The sequence below is a fragment of the Spermophilus citellus genome (assembly GCF_964194105.1).
Source record: "Spermophilus citellus genome assembly, chromosome: 3".
Classification (NCBI taxonomy): domain Eukaryota; kingdom Metazoa; phylum Chordata; class Mammalia; order Rodentia; family Sciuridae; genus Spermophilus; species Spermophilus citellus.
This window is the reverse complement of record NC_138184.1, coordinates 139,757,530-139,769,783: the sequence shown is the minus strand read 5'-3', so window position 1 is coordinate 139,769,783 and position 12,254 is coordinate 139,757,530. Positions and strand designations below refer to the sequence as shown.

The window sequence follows — 12,254 nt, the reverse complement described above, 5'->3', positions numbered from 1 at the left end:
TCAGAGGCTCATAATCTGCAGAATTCCATATAACAATAGTTTTTTTTTTTTTTTTCTGGGCAACCAATTCAGGTTAAGGACACTGTCTTTGAAAATCAGTGCCTGGGAAAGGGAGAGTTTCCATCCCCATTTCTTGTCAGCTGGCTTCCCAGCCAAAGCAAACGCCTCTGTGAAGGCCTTGGGTTAGTCTTACTTATCAACTCTGCTTCTGCAAGTATACCCTCCACCTGAAAATTAAAAAAATTTTTTTTTCTTTTTAGTTGTAGATGGACACAATACCTTTATTTTGTTTGTTTTTATTTTTATGAGTTGCTGGGGATCAAACTCAGTGCCTCATGCTTGCTAGGTAAGTGCTCTACCACTGAGCCACAGTCCTGGCCCCCTGAAAATCCTTTTGCAGAAGTTCTGTTGACAGTCTAAGAACAACTATGGTGAGGGTCTCTGGAGAAGCTTAATTAAGATTCTTCTGTGGAGGAGGGGTTTCCATTACAGTAGGAGAAAAGGAAATCAATGTAGGAGAAGAACTATACCAAAAAAACAACTTTTTGCATAAAACAAAACCAAACTTTACTGCAGGAAAGTTATAGGAAAGCACAAGTATGTCCTTCACACAGGAATGATTTATGAGCGACACATTCTGATGTAAATTAGATGCAAAGATCAAAAAAAGGTTTCATTCCCTCAAAATGTGTGGAATCAGGCAAGGCATAAAACTGAAGTGGGGGAAGCATGCAGCTCTATGGTAGAGTGCCTAGCATGTGTAAGGCCTGGGTTCTAATGCCAGCACCACCACCCCCACCACCAAAAAAAAAAAAAAAAAAAGTAAACCAGGTTTTCTGTAATAATAGGATAGTATTTTATATTAGAACAGTTCATTATGGCCCAACACAGCAGTGAACATTTGTGATCCCTAATCCCAGCTACCAAAGAGGCTGAGGCAGGAGATTACAAATTCAAAGAGAGCCTGAACAACTTAGTGAGACCAAAATGAAATATAAAAAGGGCAGTGGATGTAGTTCAGTGGTCGAGAGAGTACTCCTGAGTTCAATCTAGTACCCTCCCAACCTAAAAAAAGAAAGTTATCAATCACAAGAGGTCTTTTGGCTTCACCTACTACTCTACTCTCCCTCATGCAGAGAAACACCCTGACAGAGTGGCCAGGGAGCTGGGAGATGGGTCCCTGTTCAGGGAGGCTGGAGTAGATGCGCTCTCAGGTCTCCTGAGAGGCTGCTCTTTGAGCTGAAGATATTCAAGACCCCAGCATGGGGTGTACTGAGGAGCTGGCCAGGTAAGGTAGGCAAGGAAAATGAGGCAGCAGTGCTTTGAGGAGAGGCAGCCAGTAAGAGAAGGGGAGCTATAGCCCAGGAACAAACACATACGAACAAACGAACACACACACACACACACACACACACACACACACACACACACACACCTGCACACACACGTGCTGTGCCTGGCTGGTTCTCTAGGGAAGGTAACACATTTGATGAAATTTCCACAGAGGCGCAAGGCCCCAAATTAGGACCTGTCTGGCATCTGCAGGGAAGAAACACTTATTTTTCATAAAAGGAGATTTAAAACCTATACAGACATTTTTTCGTAACAAGTTATTGAGTGTGTTAAGTATGTTTCACAGAATAACCAGAGTAAAAACTTCACACTAACCTTAATAAGCCCAGGAGGAGGTTTTTCATAGCTAAAAAAGAAAAAACAAGAAGCAAAACTTCATTAACCACATTAATAGGAGCATAACACTTCACTGAGCCACAGGTAGCTACCAGGTCAGAATAAAAGGATATTTGTAGTAAAAACTTAAAATTACATTGTTTCTATATCAGTTAATAAAATATGTTCAGCACTCAAGATCCCATGTAAATAAAGTGATCCTGCAGAGAACTACATCTTAAATTCACTGAAATAATAACTTATTATGCCACCGTAATGATTTTATTTTGGAAAAAGGGAAAGAGATTGTAGAAAGAATGTGAAGTAGGAAGACTATGGGGTAGTCTGGTTCCAGAACATAATGGTGGTTTTGTCAGGTTGCCTACCCAGCATAACATCCACTACTCAACAAGGAACGGGCTCTTGGGGGGAAGGCAATCACGTATTCCAGCACAGAGGCCCCTTTGCCCTGGCTTCTACCTACCCCATAACAGAGCCATCAGGAGCAACTTCTCAGCTCTGACAGCCTTCCATTCCTATGCTGACCACCCTGAACTTAGCCTGCAGGACCACTGCTCGGTGCTCCATCCATGGGGTACAGTCAGGACCATCACTGCTATATCAGTCTATTGTGGGGCCTTCTTTCTATTCACCAACAAGCTCTGGGACCACCAGGGTCTTAAGGCTATAAACTGGGCCTGGGCTCCTGGTTCATTTTCACTTTTCACCATTCTGCTGAAACAGCCTGAAAAGGCTGCTAGATTCTACGTTTAGAAAAATCAGCACCAGATGCTCGTGTTCATTTTTAAGTAATGACACATAAACACACGCTATCAAACACAGCGTGGGTGTTAGTGTTTAGTCACGAATGCCTAATGGACCAAAAAATATATATAAAAAGGGAAGAAAGAAGGCAAAACTATGGTATGACTCAAGTCTCTTCAATGCCTCCACGTGGAACATTTTACTGAAAGAGGTCTATCAGGGCACTGAAGCTGCCTTAAGAGTGTATCTAGACTCTAGATAAAGTTGGAAATGTGGGAGCCCCCAAACTGCTGAACAAGTAGTGAAAGCTGGAGTGATGATTTTCTGTTTCCATAACAGAAATATTAAATCTGATCATCAGAAAAACACTAAAAAATGCTAAAAGAGTGAACTAGATACTGATAATAGAATAATCATCTCCATAATAATTTGGTCTACAAAGTAGTACGTGCAAAACAGTGTACTTGGCATGTTTCTATTTGTAGGTACAGGAAAAGGGACATTATATATGACTATGTATAGATAGGAGGGACCTTTATTTTTCATTCTATATACATTTACACATGTACTGAACTTTCCACAGATGTCCCTTGTTGGGCTATGACCTTTCTGGCCTATGATTTAGAAAACTTTGTTTCACTTCTGGCTGTGGAGTGGGTATATCAGCTTTTAGACAAGTCTACCCCTATCTTCTCCAAGCCTCATAAAATATGTCTTGGGCTGGGGTTATGGCTCAGTGGTAGAGCACTTGCCTTGGTGCGTGAGGCACTGGGTTCGATTCTCAGCACCACATATAAATAAATGAATAAAACTAAAGGTCCATAAACAACTAAAGAAAAAAATGTTAAATGTCTTATTTTTCTTTAAGTTATTTTGTTAGAGCCTCAGAACAAGCAGAGGGTGCCTGGTGAGGTGGCGCATTCCTGTAATTCCAGCAGATCTGGAGGCTGAGACAGGAGGATCACGAGTTCAAAACCAGCCATGGCAATGGCAAGGCACTAGACAACTCAGTGAGACCCTATCTCTAAGTAAAATACAAAATTGGGCTGGGGATGTGGCTCACTGATTGAAGACCCTGAGTTCATTCCCTTGTACCAGAAAGAAAGAAAGAAAGAAAGAAAGAAAGATGCAGAGGGTGACCCATAGGCTTTGACCTCGTATTCCAGTGGTAAAGCTGATCTATACACTTAAGAGGTAAAACTGGGACAATTATCCAGACCTCATGACATCTATTTTGTTGTTGTTTTTATTTTCTGATGACAGAATTTTTATTTGCAAAATAAAGTGTTAACAAACAAGAAAATAAATCTGCTACTGTGTACATATAAATGAAAAGTAAATGATAAATGAGAGAATGAACAACTGTAACAAAACCATTCCAACAATCTTCTCTGAGCCTGACAGCAGGACTATCAACCTGTTTTCTAGAAATATTCTATCATCAAACCTATCATTTACCCAATTTTCCACTAACTTGACTTTCATGTCAAGTTTTTTTAAAAATAATATCAATAATTAAATATAAGTGAAGTAGATATTGTAATCTAAAAGATATAAATATTTGGGGCTGGGGTTGTGGCTCAATAGTAGAGCACTCGCCTAGCACATGCAAGGTACTGGGTTCGATCCTCAGCACCACATAAAAAAATAAATATATAAATAAAATAAAGGCATTGTGTCCAACTACAACTAAAAAAAAAGATATAAATATTCAACATCTGTAAAAATCAAGCAATAACCATATGCTCTATACATATGTCTCACTTTAAATACCAATACACCAATAGGGTAAAAGCAAAAAATGAGGAAAGTAAGCATGAGAAATCTGAAGTAGACCTATTAATATAAAATTTCAAGAAAAAGATATTCAGAGATAAAGGGGGAATATTTCATAACCATAATAGGATAACTTCTTCAAGAAAGTATAACAATTCTAAATGTGTATATACCTAATAACAAAATTTCAAAATACATGCAGTAAAAATTTATAAAACTAGAAAGACAAATCCACAATCATATTAGGAGATTTTAAACCCCCTCACTTTGCTGGAAAGAGTAATGATATAGAAGGCTTAAAACATTATCAGCCACCTTTACCTATTTGTTATTTACAGAGAACTATACACAAAAATGACAAGTAGAAAATTAATAAGGATAGACTATATTCAAAATAAGCTTTGAAATTTAAAAAACTTGAAATCATGCAGACTGTTTCCTGCATGATTTATTACATTAGAAATCAATCACCTTAAAATACATAGAACCCCACCTCCATGTCTCAACTACTTCAAAATTAAATGGCACACTTATAAATATCTCATGGGTCAAAGAAGAAAGCACAAGAAAAGTAAATAAAAAGTGCTTTGAACTATGAGATAATAAAGTTTAAAATATCAGAATCTCTGGAATGAAATAGTACTCAGATGAACACTTTTAACTTAAAGTACTTGTACCAAAAAAAAGTGAGATAAACAATCAAATTAGTTTCAAACTAGGTAGCAGGAAGGAAAAACTAAGTAGAAGCAGAAATATATGAAATAGAAAAGAAATAATAAAGCTAAAAAGTTGATAAAAATCTTAACAAGTCTAATCAAGAAAAAAGATAAAACACAAAAATTAATATCAATGGAAAGGGAGCTATTAAAACAACTCTACAGATGCTAAAAATATATTAAGGTGATATTACAATCATATGCCAACATATGTGATAGCTTACATAACATGCAGACCTCATGACATCTGGAGTTCTGTTATAATAAATTTGGCTGAAAGCTCCCTCTCTGTACAGAGTAAATTTTAACCTAACTTAATATGTAAACAAACTGCAACATAACTTGAAAGTTTATTCTAAAAACAAGTGGCTGATCCTTAGCCAATCAAAGCATCCAAGATTTCAGCTAATCACAGAGTACAAACTCCCAAAACATGTTCATCTAAGGCTAATGTCAACCTATAACCAATCAAGTGGTTTCTCCTGTCATTTTTTCCCCATGTATAAATACTGACATGTATAAATACACCACATGAGTGGGTGTAGGTCTTTGAACATTTACTGGTTTGGTGGTGTTATAATTTGAATCTGAAATGTCCTATGAGGCTCATGTGTTGAAGGTTTAGGCACATGGCCAGTCAGAGTGAAGCAGCTGGGTAGTTCCAAAGCTGTTGCCCAGTACCCACATGCTAGCTCCATGTCAAGCCCCACCTGTATAGGACTGTTAGTAGATGTGCAGCTGGAATCCAAGAATTATTCTAGTATCATGTTTGTCACTGGTTGGGGACAAAACACACCAGGAAGCTGGCACTGTGCCACATGCCTATAACCCCAGAAATTCGGGAGCTGAGGCAGGAAGATTGTGAGTTCAAAGCCAGCCTCAGCAAAAGTGAGATACTAGGCAACTCAGTGAAACCCTGTCTCTAAGTAAAATACAAAAATAGGGCTGGGGATGTGGTTTGGCTCAGTAATTGAGTGTCCCTGAGTTCAATCCCTGTTACACAAAAACTAAGACAAAACAAAACAAAAAACCTCCACCAGATTCTAATAAGTGGTTTTTTTCTTTTGAGGGGGGGGGGGGTAGGGGGCGGGTAAGGTGGGGAGTTGCTTTTTTTTTTTTTTTTTTTTTTGAGACAGGGTCTCACTAAGTTGCCAGGCTGGCCTTGAACTATGCAATCCTAATGCCTCAGCCTGAAATTACTGCTGAAATTACAGGCTTGTGTCATCACACCTGGGTTAGACTCTTCACATTTGCAGCAAATGTCTGATGGGTAGCTAAGAGCAGGATTAAAGAAACAGAAATTGGTAATAAAGGTGTCTTTGTATCAGAAGAGTGGCTCCTAGACAACCTTTATCACCTGGGATACTTTTATGTAAATGTCAAAGAACCTTTATTCCCCATGAAACAGAGACTGAACCAGGGACCCAGAAGGCTGAGCCCATAAGCTGGAGAACATTAGGCCACAAGGAAAGGGCTTTCTACAGGCTCTTTCTGTGTGCACAAAGAACAACTCTTAGGCTCTAAAAGAGCCATATCGCTTCCTCAAAAGTAATACATAAACTATTTTTTAGCTTAGATCTGTGCCTTAACCCTCCAAATCTCCAGGGAACCAATCATTTCAATGTTTTAATATTTTCTTCATCAAGACTGACTGTCTTATCCACTTTTACTGCTATTATAGAATACCAAAGGCTGGATAATTTTAAGGAAAAGAAACTTCTTTCTTTTCTTTCTTTTTGGCACTGGGGATTGAACCCAGGGGCACTCTGCCACTGAGTTTACATCCCCAGTCCCTTTTTATTTTTAATATTAAGATAGGGTCTCGGGCTGGGGTTTTGGCTCAAGTGGTAGTACGCTCGCCTGGCATGCGTGCGGCCCGGGTTCGATCCTCAGCACCACACACAAAGATGTTGTGTCTGCCAAAAACTAAAAAATAAATATTAAAAAAAAATTCTCTCTCTCTCTCCTCTCTCACTCTCTCTTTAAAAAAAAAAAAAGATAGGGTCTCACTAAATTGCTGAGGCCAGCCTGGAACTTGGGATTCTCCTGCCTTAGCCTCCCAACTTGCTGGGATTACAGGCATGTGCCACTGCACCTGACAGAAATGTATTTCTTACAGTTCTGGAGGCTGGAAAGTCCAGGACTGAGGGGGCCCACATTTGGAGAGGGCCTTTGTGCTGTATCATCCCATGGTGGAAGGATAAAAGAACATACATGCAATAGAGAGCAAGTGAGGGCCTCCAAACTTTTCTAAGTGTCCCACTCCCAAGATAAGGTCATTAACCCATTCATGAAAGCAGAGCTCCCATGACCTAATGGTCTTTTAGGCTCCACCTCCCAACACTGTTGCACTAGGAATTAAGTTCCCACATGTGAGCTTTGGGGGACACATTGATTCTATAACATCCTTATGTACTGACTTTATGAACTCCTTATATACTTTATGTACTCCTGACTTTAAAGAACTTTTTTTAAAAAATATTTTTTAGATGTATGGACCTTTTATTTTATTCATTTATTTATATGTGGTGCTGAGAACTAAACCCAGTGCCTCACACATGCTAGCCAAGCCCTCTACCACTGAGCCACAGCTTCAGCCCCTAAAGAACTTTTTGAACAGAGTAAATATCAGAGGTGATTAGGGAGAATGAACCCGTTGTTCATCGCCAATGTGTAGTAGAAAAGAATTTTGCTGCCAGGTGTGGTGGCATGCACCTGTAATCTCAGCGGCTCCAGAGGCAGAGGCAGTAGGATCACAAGTTCAAAAACCAGCCTCAGCAATTTAGCGAGGTGCTAAGCAACTCAGTGAGACCCTGTCTCTAATAAAATACAAAATAAGGTAGGGATGTGGTTCAATGGTCAAGTGCCCCTTTGTTCAATCCCTGGTACCCCACCCCCCAAAAAAATTTTGCCAGCCGATGGATGAGAAATGTTTATAAATGGCTACAGCAACACAGCCTTCTTTTTGGCTTCATCTGTGGAGCCTTCCAAAGGACTGATCAAACCCTCACCATCACTTATCCAGAGCTTTGCTAAGGGGTAGAGGACGACTTAGCCTCTGAAGAATACATAGTAAATAACTAGGTATAAGAATTAGCTGTTTAGGTATAGTACAATGTTTTTCTATAGCAAATACTTAATAATTTCTAATGGAAAACTGTGGTGTGTGATAAGCAAGAATAGAAACCTATATAACATGGGAAAATGATACAGTCCATCTGAAGCCACTAACCAGAAATATTAATGCTATGCCTTATGCATAGAAACCTAAAAGAGTTTGTGTGAACTGGTGTATGCCTGTAACCCCAGCGACTCAAGAGGCAGGAGGATAGCAAGTTCAAGGGCAGCCTGGCAAAAAATGAGACCCTGTCTCATAATAAAAAGGGTTGAGAATGGGCGGGGTTGTGGCTCAGCATTACAGCGCTCGCCAAGCATGCGCAAGGCCCTGGGTTCAATCCTCAGGACAACATAAAAATAAATAAATTAATTAAATAAAGTTATTGTGTCCAACTACACATGAGCTTATTGTACATTATGGCTTCTGACTGTGAAAGATGAGAGATCATTGTTATCTTTGAAATCAGTTCTTAAAAAAAAGAGTCCATTATTTTGCATGATTTGTAAAGAAAACTTACTATTAAATTATTTAGAGTCTAGTAAGTTGCTCTTAGGGGAAGATTGAATTTAGATAACAGGAGGTAAATGTATTCTTCCAAGGCAGTATGTGGGGAGAAATCCTTATTTTGCCAGGTACTTTAAAATACTGTTTGTGGGATATGGTTTCTTTTAGAGGGGTCCTCCCTGAAAAACATATTCCATTGCACCCAGTTGTATCTGCAGCTGTTTCCTACAGAGTTGGAAACTGGGTGAAAACAGATGCCTTATAAAACCTGGCAGGTATGAAAAAAAGGCAAAAAAGTAAGATCAAATGTAAGAATGTAGAGTAAGGCTAGAGTGGAGTAGGGAGACCTAAGAGGAATCATCACAGAGAAAAAGGTCTTGAATTTTACAAAAAAACACTATGAGGGCTGGGGGTGTAGCTCAGTGGTAGAACACTTGCTTAGCACGTGTGAGGCACTGGGTTCGATCCTCAGCACCACATAAAAAAAAAAAAGGTATTGTGTCCATCTACAACTTAAAAAGATATTTAAAAAACCTCACTATGAGATATCCCATTAAAATGAGGCCTACAAATTACCTTGTTATATTGTGTGCATGTATATGTAACAACAAATCCTATCTTTTTTTTTTTTTTCCTGGGGTACTGGGGATTGGACTCAAGGGCACCAGACCACTGAGCCACATCCCCAGCCCTATTCTGTATTTAGAGACAGGGTCTCACTGGGTTGCTTAGGGCCTCGATAAATTGCTGAGGCTGGCTTTGAACTCAAAATTCTCCTGCCTAAGCCTCTCAAGCCCCTGGGATTACAGGTATGTGTCACTGTGCCTGGCTAACAAATTCCATCTTTATGTTCAACTACAATCCACCAGTAAAAAAAAAAAAAAAAACTTGCAAATAAAATAACACGGGGCCTGACCAACTTGCTTATCTACTTTCCCTCCCTAAACCCCCTTAAAATTCCAGTAAAACAATAAGTAAGCAGCCACAAAGAAAACATGGGAGGAGAAAAAGGGCAGAGAAGAATTGTAAGAAAAAACTGGTAAAACCATGGAAAATGTCTGATTAGCTACTTTGTTACAACATTTGGAAGATGGGAGCTGGGAGGGAGGGGCTGAAGCCTCCAGTGTTATCTTTCTTTACTGCCCCAGGAGATCTAACTGCCCAACCCTTGAAAGAAACTGCAGGCTGAATCCTCTGAGAAAAAACTGGAGAGGCCAAGCTGCATAGGAATACTGGAGATCTGAGAATGGGGCTGACCACTTGGAAAACTTGTTGAGTCTTAGTGTGAACTCTGCAATGCTCTGCTCTGTCCCCTGTCCCAGAACACTGGCAGCCAGGCACATCTCTGGCATTGAGACATAAGGTTGTTAGTTTAGTCTTTGAAACAAATGGGTCCCAGGAAAAAGCTCCATTTACTGAAATGTGGGGGTTTCCCCATAAGAAGGGGAGATTACAGTTTGGTTTCTCTACAGGGAAACTCACTAGTCATCAATTTAGGACCTTTGCTTTATTTCTCTCCTTAACAGCCCCCTTCCAAATGGCATTATGGAGCTTCACTCTAAAATATGAGGGAGACCCCAGGATCCCTACATATTAGAATTAAACCTCTACCTGAAAAACACTAAAAGAAAATGCAAAGAGCAAGGAATGGTGGTACATGCGTGTAACTGCAGCTACTAGGGAAGCTGAGGCAAGGAGGATCACAAGTTGCAGATCAACTTAGAGCCTGTGCAACTCAGGAAGAACTGTCTCAAAAGATAAAAGGTAAAAAGGGCTGGGAATGTAGCACAGTGGTAGAGTGTTCCTGGGTTCAAGTCCCAATGCCACAAGAGAAAAAGAAAGAAAGAAAAAAAAAAGCAGAGAAGATGCAGGCGATAAGGTAGAAGAAAATCACAAAAGGAAAAAAGAAAACTAATGGGTAATCCTTAAAATTCAGTTAGATATAATATTGACAAAATAAGAGAATGTCCACAAAAAGGCAATATTCAAACGTTTAGAAGTGGTGGTGTACACCTGTAGTAGAGCTATTGCTGAGCCTAAGGCAGGAGGATTGCTTCGGAGAGCAACATATGAAAATGGTGTCTCAAAAAAGAACTCTCAGCTCCCTGACGCAGCACGTGGGAGAGAAACCAAAGCTTCAGACTCACAGACAAGTGCTCTAACATTGGGGTACACCCAATCCCGGAGTTTTTTCTTTTTTTTTCTCTCTCCCGGTATTGGGGTTAAAATCCTAGGACAACACTCTACCACTGAACTACACCCCCTTTTGCCTTTATTTTTTATTGTGAGATAGGGTAAGTTGCTCTGTCTAGTCTGGAACTTGAGATCCTCCAGCCTCAGCCTCCCGGCTTCCCTGGCTCTTTCTTGCGTCTCTAACATGGCTTTTCCCTTCTCAGAGTGTTTTATGCCCATGTGGCGGAGCCCACTCAAAGAACCTAGAAGGGCAGATTCAGATTCCACTTGACTCTCCTCTGCAGCCCGCGCTCTCCAGGTCATCTGGACTCCTGGAGGCCTCTGGAGTCTGGACCCGGCACGGACTCGAAGGACTGCGGAGGCGCCACCCTCGCCGACCCCGCCGCCAGCCTCCGGACGCTCAAGGCCAGCCCTTGGGCGAGTCTTCGGGTCTCCAGTCTCCTCCCCATAGCACAGCGACAAGCCCGGGGCTCCTCTTCCCTCTTAACGGTCGAGGATGAAGGGTCGGGGTCGCCCCTTCGCGGTGGGCCATCAAAGGGAAACGAGGAACCACAGGCCCCAAAGTGCCTGGCGGAGCGTGTTCGTCACTCGGTCCACCACGCCGCCCGCGTCCCCGAGACGTGGCTCCTCCTGGCGGCGGCGGGGACACGCGCGCGGCCTCCCAGGAGCCGACAGCGCCCTCCGTGTGTGCGGGAGGTGCCTCCGGGGCCCGGGTCTGCCGCTCCCAGAACGAGGCTAAGCTCGCGGGCGCCGGGGCCGCCACTCTTCGCGCAAAGGAGGGGCCTGAGGCGCTGGCTCGTGTCGCCGGATTCCCGGCTCCCGCCGCGGCCCAGAGGGCAGGGACCGCCCGGGCCCGGCCTGGCGCGCAGCCCCCTCCCCGTGAGGGGCGGCGGCGCCCCGCAGACTCACAAGGACTCTAGGTGTTTGAGCTGTTGCAGCTGCTGCGCGTCGTGTCGCCGCCGCTTCTGCTCCCGGCGCCGCTGCAGCTCCTGCTCCGCCGGCTCCCGCTGCCGCCGCACGCCCCGCGCCCCCGCGTCGTCGCGCCCCGGCCGGGAAGACATCGCAACTCCCACACGCGGCTCGGGTAGAGGCCGCGGCCAAGATCGCAGCGCCCCCTCCCGCGGCCCCGCGACCCGCTGGCCGGGGTCCCAGCCCAGGCCGTAAGGCCCCCGCCTCCGCGCGGCGGCCTCCGAGTTCGGGCTTCCCAAGTCCCGGTCCCCGACCCCAGCCGGGTACTCTGGCGCCCGCTGGCGGCGACCTCGAGCAGAGGCGGGCGGGGGGCGGGGCGGAGCCTAAGAGAGCTTCCTGACCCAAGCTATAGGGCGTACCCTGTAGTGGGCCTGGGCCCCCGTGCAAGTCACTTGTGTGTCCCTCAGGGGCTGGACACACTACACACTCATATTAGTGGGATTCATCCATTTTTGGAGGAAAGTACATGTCTTCATATAAATTTTGGAGTTTCACAGATCATGTGATCTGTGGCCAACAGTCAAGTTTATTGTGTTTACAAAGGT

At 42.9% G+C, this 12,254-nt stretch overlaps 1 protein-coding gene across 2 annotated transcripts in view; it reads right to left on the bottom strand.

The window, feature by feature from the left end:
- The window catches only part of LOC308645630 (retinitis pigmentosa 9 protein-like), a 45,402-nt gene extending 33,466 nt beyond the window's left edge, over window positions 1-11,936 (bottom strand). For both annotated transcript variants that reach the window (XR_014021248.1, XM_081287909.1), the window contains exons 1-2: window positions 11,650-11,936; window positions 1,669-1,699 (exon numbers count right to left, since the gene is read on the bottom strand). Coding sequence is in view for 1 of the 2 variants with exons in the window: in XM_081287909.1 (XP_081144035.1) it covers window positions 1,669-1,699; window positions 11,650-11,801 (183 nt within the window). In the remaining variant the exon portion in view is untranslated. The remainder of the gene's footprint in view (window positions 1-1,668; window positions 1,700-11,649) is intronic.
- Window positions 11,937-12,254: the final 318 nt, after the last annotated feature.